The sequence below is a fragment of the Convolutriloba macropyga genome, chromosome 10 (genome assembly GCF_964194025.1).
Source record: "Convolutriloba macropyga chromosome 10, txConMacr16.3, whole genome shotgun sequence".
NCBI lineage: Eukaryota > Metazoa > Xenacoelomorpha > Acoela > Convolutidae > Convolutriloba > Convolutriloba macropyga.
Window position 1 is genome coordinate 7,475,285 of NC_134477.1, and position 10,802 is coordinate 7,486,086.

Genomic DNA, 10,802 nt, shown 5'->3' on the forward strand with positions numbered 1-10,802 from the left:
TGGCTCTGTAAAAATGCAGCCAATCTTAAATCCAAAGCTCTAGAAACTGCTACCTAAGCTAGGTAATTGTCAAGTCGTTCTACTGGAAAAAAACTTGTTGCATTGTTCACAGACTAAAATCGTGCAAATCTTTACGCGGAAAGCTTTGTTGCGTATACCTATAAAGGTATAACATAAACATAATGCTTCTCTGGAGTACAGCTGTCAGTTTTCTGTTTCTGGCAAACAATACGAACAGGTTGGAAAGAATGCTTAGATTTTCTCAGAGAAACCCATTTTGCTGAGAATTAGTTACCCTAATTTTTTCCTAATTGTCAGCAGATCAGTCTTGAGATTCTTAAACACAATAAGAACGCTTTAAAACAATTATTAAAAAAGCTTGTCTTCGTTGCAGTTTTTTTTCCAAACATCACACAGAAGCGAAATGTTTTATTGCTTCGCTGGGTTTTGTTGATTTCAAACTTGCTCTAGCGCCACGCACTAGTGCTTTAATTTTCTTTCTTTAATAGTCGTACAGCGATAGCGGGCTATTATTGGCATTCTCTTGGTTTTTTAAGACTTGAAGAGGAGTACTGTCTTCTATCGTTTTTTTTTACAGGAAGTAGAGTTCATGCGGCATTTGTAGCAAGCACAGGTCCTGAAGTCTCTGGAATCATTAACCTCTAACTTTGAGTGGAACGGAAGTAACTATAGGCAACACTAACTAGCAGGTTTGCAATTCGATCAAGAATTTTGGGCTACGGGGACAGGTATACTACCCCATGAGGTTGTCAAATGAGTGTACGATGGACCACTACCTGCAGTCAGAGGATGCAAATCGCATGTGAGATTATACCGGAATGTCAGCCAATATTTTACAAGGCCAGAAATATACCTCTAACTTTACAAAACAAGTTCAAAAAGAAACTCGAGTTAAAGGTGCGACAAGGCTTCTTGTAGCCATTGCAGTCTGGGGTGTTGGAAATGCGTCACCAGCAGTATGGTAGTGATAGAAAAATGAAGCTATAAGACTGTGTGGGCCTGAGAGTTCACATCAAGAGAAAAGTTATGGACTAGGATTTTCCAATCCCAGAAATGTTTCTTGGCAGCCCCGTCATTTCCTTTGCATCCCCATCTAGCTCACTTTGACATGTGTCTGATAAACCGATTTGGCCGAAGTAAGAAGCCTCAAATAGATTATGGAAAATGGTCTCCATCTTCGGTAATCTATATGGTGCTTCTTACTCTGTCCAAATCGATTTATCAGACGCTTGTCAAATTGAGCTAGACGGAGATGCGAAGGAACTGTGCACAATCAACTCATCTCAATAATTATTCAAGATGTGCAGGCTTCCTCGTGGTACGAAAAATTTTTGTCGATCTTCTAAAATTGAGCAGAATCAACTCTCAAAGGATTTGATCATCACTAAATATCTATTGATGTTGTCTTCGTGGTCACAAAAGTCAAAATATTCTGGCTGGAAAAGAGATTTACTCTACATGCCGACAAAATTTCAAATACCTCTTTAGACCGGACGATGAAATCCCGCAAAACTTCATTAATTAAAATCCCGAGATAGGTAATAGCGCTTATGAGACTCGATTTCAATTTGAAATACCTACACGGAGAGCAGATGTCCCACCTTGATTCTCTGAGTTGACTAGACTTTGACTGCGGTGACGATTGACCGAGTCTGTTTTGCTTGAAACAATGTCTGTTTTGTACAATCCAACCCGGTAAACCAGAAACACATAAGAACTCAGCTTGAATTGAATCAACTGTCCCATTATGTCATTGAAAGAACAAATAATGGCAGTTGGAAAGCGCTCTGAAGCAGATAAAAGATTCGAAAACTAGAAGGCTGAAAAACCATAACGGAATCATTTTTGGTGGTGTTGCGACTTTCTTTCCACTCAAACTCGGACTCCTTTTCATGGAAAATTGCCGATAAACACACAAAGAAGAGACACTTTTAGTAATTGCAGACGCGGCATCAGGTTGAGTTGAATCCTGCTCTGCAAGAAACTGAACTTCAGGCAGCAATTTTTTGTCAAGCATGTCTCTACCAAAAACGTTTTTGTAATACCAAAACGTTAGTGTCCGAAAATGGTCCCTAGTTTTTGAGTGGGGACCTGAAACTGTGCATTGGATGGTTTGGGATAAAAACGTTGGAATCACGCATCTATCATCGCTCAGCGGTTTATCCAAGCCAGCAGTTTAAACAGTGAATTGGGTCATGCAATTCTGAATTCCAAATCTGAGTGTGTCACTTGGAGCTTTCCTACAGCGGGCTTTGATGGCCCACCAAAATACCTCAAAGACGCGGGGATAAATTTCTGTGAACTACTGCGGGGAACAAAAGAAGACCTTGAGTGGTCTCACACTTTGATTTGTGTTTGCCATTCTTCTTCATATCGAAAGACATTTCCAGCTACCTTCATTTTCTGGAAGGGAATGGAGATCTCGTTCATTCAGCCGGAGGAATCGAAAAATGCTATGCCTGTTAGTTAAAACCAAGTTTTTCAGCTGAAAACTAAAAACATGAAGAATGAATACTTATCAGCAATCTACTGGCCAACAAGCCTACTGCTGCATTAACTGAAGGGGAGTAACCTTCGGGTGCCTTAAGAACATCCAGCGGAAAAGGAAAACAACCCGATAGATTTGGAGAACCTATCGGCACATTTTTTTAATGAAGTGTGTGATGGTTGTCAATAAAACTTAAAAAAGGATTTCTTTTGTTGAAGTTTCACAAAGCGAAACACAAACTTACCTGACGAACTCTGATCATGTGTCGGTAAATAATCGGCAAAAAGTTATACATGATTTCAGTTCTATTTTTGTCTCTGAGTTATCAACATCTTTATGACCTACCAATCTGATGTCAAAATATTTTCTCTCAGCCTTGAACACGGAAACCTGACCTGAAACTGATTAACTCAATTTCATGAAAAATAAGAACCGAACCAAATTCTATCTCGCGGGCCAATCAAGCTAAATTATTTTTAGATTATCTAAATTTTCTTCTCATAGATAAGTAATATAGAAACGCTAAATTTTGTATTTTTGGAATTATTTTCAAATTAAAATTCAACTTAATGAGTTCTTTTGACCCGTACAGGAGACCAAATTAGTGAAAATTTGTTTATCTCATTTATTTCAGCTTATATAAAAACTCAGCTTTGCCCTGTTACCCTACTTTGCATCTTTATGCCAGGCTGACATTACAAGACAATCAAATTCCTTTGCGAAAACATAAGAAGCAGTTTTTTTTGAAAATTTCGTGAACAACAGATTAATCGTGCAAGGCGTTTTACAATATTTGAAGAGAATATACAAGTACTCACTTTATCACTTAGCACATAGGCGTGCAACTTTGGCGTATTTTGAAGTACTTCAGCGTTTGTGCAAAGTAATAAAGTGAGTACTTCGTTAAATCTTCGTTAAATTGCGCAACTCATTCAAGTCAAGTATTAGTGTTAAATTTTATGCTAACGCATTGACATGGAAAAGAAGCGCCTGCAAATGAAGTCTTGCAAAACCAAGTTATTGATCAGTTTTTTGCAAAAAGTTTCCACCATCAATAATGAAATTGAATTTACAATACAATGTTTTAATTCAAAGAATGCTACTCAATAAAAATTCTTTGGAATATGTTGGTAGCAAGCGGTTTTTACTATCAGATGGTTTTGCAGGAAAACAAGGCAATTGATTGTGTGGTTTTACTCTAGCAAAACAAAACAAGTGAAAAGTTTGTAAATAAAACTTCTGTCAAATTGACAAGTGAAATTTCTGTCAATTGTCACAATACAAGGGAAAAAATCAGGCCGCATTCTATTATTAGCCCCATTTCAAAAATTGACGACACTAGATGTTAGAAAATTGAGATAATGTAAATTGTGCATAAGATAAACTAGACACATCTTGACAAGAAGCTCTACTTGTTCAACGTATACTTGGCTTAAAAAATGAAGCCTCGAGGGACAAGAAAGAACATGAGAACGTTGATTAAGTTGAAATCGTCGATGTGCTTGGTTTCAAACATGCAAAACGTTGGTTTGTGATTTGAAAACAGAAGTCAGATATATTTTATTTTTATTTAACCAAAAAAAAAAAACGAGATAAAAGCCGTTTTATCTAATTTTTGTCGATAAGTCTTGTTTCAAAGGCAGGAAATGGTCAGTATTTATGTTCAAAAGTAATATGTTAGGTTAGAGTACAACCTAATGTAAATTGTGCGGAAGATAAGTACAAAAAAATAAAAGACTAACGAGAACAATAATAGTAATAATACAAATTATTAAAAAGAATTATAATTTTAAATAAAGGACGTAACATTTTTGTTCATATATAATACAAGTATATTCCAGAATATTTGGTTTTAAGCATAGAAAACTAAAGAAAAGTAAAGAAGTGTTTGTTCATTTGGTTTTAGAACGTGCAAAACTGTTGATTTAGTCGGCTTTCAAACGTGAAAAATTTCAGTCTGACCGGTTCTAAAAGTATGTTGGCATGTTCAGATTAAAACGCCGGAAAAGCTTGGTGCGTTCTGTTTGAAAGCTCGTCCGCTCGTTTGTTTTAAAGCGTCGAAATTTAATTGTGCATTCAATTGGAACCGTTGCAAAGTGTCGGTCGGTGCCTTCGTAAATTCTCCGTAAATCGTCATGCGTTCGGTTTCAATTGTCAAATTTGACGGTAATCTCTGTTCAAACCGCCCGTTTAAACCGGCTGAATTGTTTGAAGTTGTCGGTGTGTTTGGTTGAAACCATCAAAAATTGTCGGCGCGTTGGTTTTAAGACGTTGGAAAAGCTTGCTGCATTAGCTTTAAACCTAGTCGGGGGCGTTCGGTTTTAACCGTTGGAATTTGTCATTGAACGGTCGGAAGTCGTGTGTGCGGTCTTCGGTGTACGCTTTCGGAAACCTTCGGTGCTTTCTGTTAAAACTTCGTCTGTCGTCGATGCCTTTCGTTTAAAATGCCTAAATTTCTCGGTTTGATTGGTTTAAAACGTCTATTAAAACGATTTACTTTGTTCTTCTGGATTAAGGATGAAGAATATTTTTACTAATTTCTGCTGAAACAGTTTTAGACATTGAGCGTGGTTGCTCCAAAAATGATAGCTATAATAAAATCCACGCTTGAGAGAACCAGCTAAATACGGTGAAAAATTTGTTATAGAGAATATTTTTTATAAGAGAAGTTCTGAATGAATGCGTCAGTTAGTGTTAGTTTTTGACCGTTTTTCCCAAGTTATCAAACAAATGATAGTTTCTAGGACTTTAGTTAGATTTTGAACTAAAGAAGCCGCTCAAAAAATGGTGGGTCAAAAATAAAATCCTTTGTCCATGGAAAACCTTTGAATACAATATCGTTCAGGAAAGTTATTTTTTATTGGTAAATTTGCCTTAACCTCATTTTAGGCTATGTTATAAAGGTAACTTTGTTTGAGATTCTCAGTAAAAGCAATTGAATGTGAAGTCATTGTTACTGAAAATGAATTAAACAAGTTTTTTTTCAAAGACGAATGCTGCTTCCAATCTTAATTTGGAAACGAAAACTTTATTTTTTTTCTAAACAACCTGCAATCAAAGTTTGTTTCGTGATCAGATGCTTGGGCTACTCAAAACCAGAGTGTGCTTTTTGTCCGCTTTTTTCATAGACGAAACTTTGTTAATATTGAACTAACTAAGAACAAAATATGAACAACAAAAATTTCAATTCATTAAATCAAGATTTTGCTTTCTGGAATAAAGAAGTATATTTTGCGCAGTAATTTTTTGGTGAACAAGACATAACAGCAAGGAAAAAATGATATAAGAAATAAACAGCTCAGAAGTAAACAACTGTAATAATAGCCATACCTATCCATAAAAATTCCACCAACTATAATTGACCCAAACAATCTACCAGAAGCAAAACATGCATTTGACAAAGATGCGGCAATTAATTTGATGTTGCTTTCAATTCGAAAACCAACAATATAAGCTAGTTTCTCGAAAAGCAAATAAACAGACGCATAGCCGCCAGCGTTTGCGGCTCCAAGTTCGCTTAGCCATAATATTACCCAGTTTTTCGTCTCAATAGCTCTAATTGCACAGGGCAGCGATAACCCAGAAAGCCCCAAAGAACCCGCCAGACAAGCGATGAGAAAAATCCTTCCAGCTTGTCCTCGATCTACCAGCCATCCCAAAAATGGAAAAAACATAACGTTCACTCCAAGGAATGATAAGAAATAAAAACCAGATGAATCACCCTCAACTGAAAATTTTTCCAAAAGATAGGCGGCTAGGGCAACGTCAATAAAACCCGTAGTAGCTGAGTGGAATGCCAGCGTCAGGCCGACAGCAATAACAGCTGGTCGAGTCGCAAAATAAACAAGCGTGAACCCGGGTAATTCTGTTTCACCATCATTAGGGTCCAATAATTTAGCCTCGGCTTCTTCGTGGGTATTTGGGTCATTTAGCAATGATTTACTTCCGAAAGGTCTATCTTTTTCGACTGCCTTGTTTGGTAGAAACAAAACACATATAATTACCATCAGAATTTGACAACAAGCTGCGAATGTAAATGGTGTGACGTACCCACCAATTGAAAATAGCAGACATCCTAAAAGAGGGCCCAACATTATTCCCAGTCCTAAAGAAGTTTCAAACAAAGTAGTTATTCTTCCAGACCACTCTGGGTAAAGAGGTACCAGCAAAGGTAGTCCAGTGGAATAAACCATAGAGGCACCTGTGCCCATTAGAACCCGAAGTAAAGTGCATAATGTAATGAAAGAAATGCCCCCTTTACTAAAACCCATAATTCCAAATAACCCATTACTCGTTGCGGACATTAAAGCGCCGATACAGAAAAAGTGTTTCTGATTTTTAGGAGAAATAAATGAAGCCAAAATAAACGCGGCGAATAAATTTGCAACGTCGAAGGATCCAGTTATAATTCCGATGGAAGTAGTCGAAATCCCTTTGTGTTCGGCCGCTTCTGTTGGGAAAAATGGGCCGATTTGGGAATAGTTCACGCCTTCTGCTATTAGTAATGCTAGGCCCAACAGAACTGTGGCTAACTTGACAAATTCAGATTGCTTCATAGGGCGAGAATTCTGGCTTCACAGAAACTTGACCGAATGATAAGTAGCGCTACAAATAATAGCCAAAAATATTCCTAAATCTGCAAAATGTAATTATTAAATATCTGCATAAAGGCAGTGTTAAGTAATGATTAAAGTATTAAAAGTATTCCGACCCCCCTTAGCGCAAAGAACTGTGCTCAACTTTTTGGATCGATTGATTGATATATTTGTTGCGGAGATCAGTGAGTGGTATGGTTTGTTTTACTTTTTTCAATTTCATATGTTTTATATTTTATAACTTTTATAAAAATTTATCAGTCATTTTATACTCAAAACTTCGTCTCTCATTGGTTTTCCTCAGAGTAGGCGTATGCCTTCTTGTTTATCGTTGCGTAAACGATTGCTTTACATGTGACTAACATTTTATACCAATTGGTTTCCAAAAAGTGTTGGTTTTTAAGAATTCCAAAAATAAGCTGCGTAATTCCTCATTGAATGTTTTTTTTCTGTATAAAAACTGGCTCAATAAACTTCATCATCCTGTGCCTACTCCATAAATTTAAATTGAGAATGCAAAATCTACTCACTCAATTGATATTCAATCTAGATACTTGTAAGCTATACTTGAAAGACAGTAGAGTTTGAAATTTGATTTTAAAATTGTACACAATTTAAGAATATTGTTTTTATGGTTTGACTAAACTTGGTGTTTTTTGTGCTTGAGAAGTTATATTAGACTTGATTGCATCATTTTAACAAATGACTCGGCTAGCTCAATTTTTTGTTCATTCTTTTGAAAAAATAACCTCTTTGGTAATTCCTTCTTTAGTATATACAGGTGTGTTTTTATGTAAGAATGTAGTGGGAACCTAATAAGTTTTCAATTGTAAATCATAAACTACTTTATATTATTTAATCCTGATACTTTTATAATACAAGGAGGCTCGTTAATGTGCGTTCGCACATGATGTTCCGACCCAAGCTCATCTACATTTTTGACTTAATAGTCAACCAAATTATCAGATAATCAAAAATATAGGTTTATACACCCAAACTACAAATTAAATTGCATAATTCAATGCCTCATTATAGCGCGCATGAGATCTGCCATTAAAAATGCTACGAGAAAAAAAAAGAAACAAAAAAATCAAAATAAAAATTTTACGGCAAAAACTCATTATCTAAATTCAGAAGCACCTTTTAACAACGTCAAAATGCAATCAGATAAAACGTTAGCTACACAAATTCACTCTTGCGTAACTACACAGCAGATTGGATTTTTCCTGAATGGGACTAAGTTACAAGTCGACAAAAATAAATAATCAGGCAAAATTCAATCAACATTTTTAAAAACTTTCCTTAACTTCATACGTCTCAAAAATCCTTAGCCTTTAACAAAATAATTCATGATAAAGTTACAAAAAGTCATGAAGAAACCGATAGAACTTGTATTTGTTAGAAAAAGCCATTGAAACGAACTATGTTTGTAGAAAAACGAAGAAAAAAAACTGAAAATTTTTAAAAATTTTTCTACAAAAATTTGGAAACGAATAATATTATAAACTTTTAGACTAGCCGCTATAGATTGATTGCATTGAGTACCATGATTCATTCAACCCTCAATTAGCAGCTTATGAGACCTCTCAGCGTTTTACGACTACAAAATTATAAAAAAAAAAAAGAAACAGCAAAGTAAAAAAAGAGAGAAAAGTGTCGAAGCCACTAAAAAAAAGAACTTTTCAGTAAAAACTTTCTATCTTCAATTATTATTTAACAGCAATGAGATGCTTCTTCGTTGGAAAAAAATACTCCGAAAAATCAACAAGTATGAACAAGTATATCCAAAGCACGAAAATTTTACGAAACACGTAATATCAACAACATGAAATTAATAGGTTTCGAAGGAATCAATACGTACGCTATTTTATGCCTCGACTGGACGATTCTGATGTTTATCGACAATCATTCCTAATTCATCAATATGACATCACAATAAGTCTTATGGATATGAAAACAACAACAAATACAGGCAAACATCAAAATCTCAATAGAAATTGTCGAAGCTATTAAAACCACAAGCTTTTCTCTGAAAAAAATCTTCATGATCCATCGAACGATTTTTTGTAGCGAATGAGAACTATCACTATTACGATAATGTTATAAGATTTCAAAATGAACCAAAATAATGAGAAAAAAATATCCAAAATTTTAAAAAGTTATGAAAACTCCTGGCAAAAAAGTCATAAAACCATTAGTTAGAAGTCAAAATTGCTATCCAGATTAATTTTGGTTGCTACAGAAAGGAAATAGGTCCTGTAATCAACGAAAATGACATACAATGCAAAAAATGGGTTTAAGATTGGTTAATGTTCAAAAAAAATCGAAAAATTATTTTTAATGTCTTAACAGCCATTAGATTGGTTCTCTTAATGCTCACTAGGAAGACTACTGAACTTTTAGTCAAATAGTCTAAGCTATAGGAATTCAAAATTTTTGGTAAAATCTTAAAAAAGAGAATCAAAACTTCATTATAAATTACGAAAAGTCAGAGTAAACAAATGAGATCCCTCAATAACAATTTTTTTGTTCACTGGGCTTCATTTGACTGTAAGTGAGATTCTTTTTTAACGGAATCTTGATATTGAAAGTGACTCGTCTATAGATGACTTTAAAAAACAAAATGCAAAACAATTTTCTAAAAAAAACAGCTCTCAAAGTGAATTCGAGTGTTATTTTCATAGTAAACTTACCCATGAGACCAATACTAGCATTTTTGTCGCCTTTCCTCTATTAGGAATGAAGTAATGTTTCATTTAGTAGAGTGAAATCTAATCTTTAACTGATATTTTTATAGAAAAACTTGAATTTGATCGAAAGTTAGCTAAAAGTGAACAAAATCATGCCAAATGTCCTGTGTTCACGCAAAACTTCAAACCTCGATAACTCCTCGGAAAAACCAAATTCAAAAAAATCTTTTTAATTCCTAATTCTCAGCTGGACGAGCCTTTCAATGATACCACTCACTTTTCTCTACGATGAATATATCGATCGGCCAAAATTGTCTGAACAAAAAAAAACCCATTTGAGTATATAGTTCCTCCCCCCACAAGTGGGGTCGGAACAATAAGTCCTATCATCGCATTATTTTGTGAGTCTTTATGAGTCATGAACGGGGTCGGAATGCCTATTAGCGAGCTACGATTAAACGGAATATCTTTTGAAATGGTTGAAAAAAATCAAAGACTCACTTCAGAGTCCACTTGATTTTTTTTTCGTTGAGCAATAAACGTCATAATTATCCGCCATAATAACCAACGTTCGAATTTGGGCAATGATAAATTCAAAAGCTAACTTTGAACTTGTTTCTTTTGCAATAACATTTACTCTTCAAATAAGTAAAATTAGTTCAGCATGTTTGAAACCTGTTCTTTAGTGTTAACTGTTGTCGAGGCTTAAGAACGATGAAATCACGCTAGTTTGCTATCGGTGAAAGAACAAACAAGCAAAGGAATAACCGAAAACAAACAACTAACTTTTAGCTATTGTCGTTTGAAAGCTTGCTTTAGGATGAAAATGATCTGATGTGAGTTATGTTTAGCTATAGATTCTATTGTACTTGGAAATACATTTGGATGTTATGCACCACTCAGTGTCCGTTTTAAGTCACCCCCCCCCCCTTACCCACCCTCCTCAAAAATTGCCTGCCTATAAGTATACGGACAAAAATAAAATGCCTTTTAACAGAATTTTTGTTA

At 35.1% G+C, this 10,802-nt stretch overlaps 1 protein-coding gene across 3 annotated transcripts; it reads right to left on the minus strand.

Annotated features, from left to right (window-relative positions):
- Positions 1 to 5,677: 5,677 nt before the first annotated feature.
- LOC142348220 (MFS-type transporter SLC18B1-like) lies at positions 5,678 to 10,481 on the minus strand. Of its 3 annotated transcripts, none has more exons than XM_075399497.1 (2): positions 10,296 to 10,481; positions 5,678 to 7,114 (listed from the first exon to the last, which is right to left on the minus strand). In XM_075399497.1, exon 2 carries the CDS (start codon positions 7,063 to 7,065, stop codon positions 5,701 to 5,703), a length of 1,365 nt encoding a protein of 454 aa, XP_075255612.1. In that variant the 5' UTR covers positions 7,066 to 7,114; positions 10,296 to 10,481; the 3' UTR covers positions 5,678 to 5,700. The 3 variants fall into 3 exon arrangements, with proteins under 3 accessions (XP_075255612.1, XP_075255613.1, XP_075255611.1); XM_075399498.1 differs by having other exon boundaries at positions 5,678 to 7,139; XM_075399496.1 differs by having other exon boundaries at positions 5,678 to 7,145.
- Between the last annotated feature and the right edge of the window lie 321 nt (positions 10,482 to 10,802).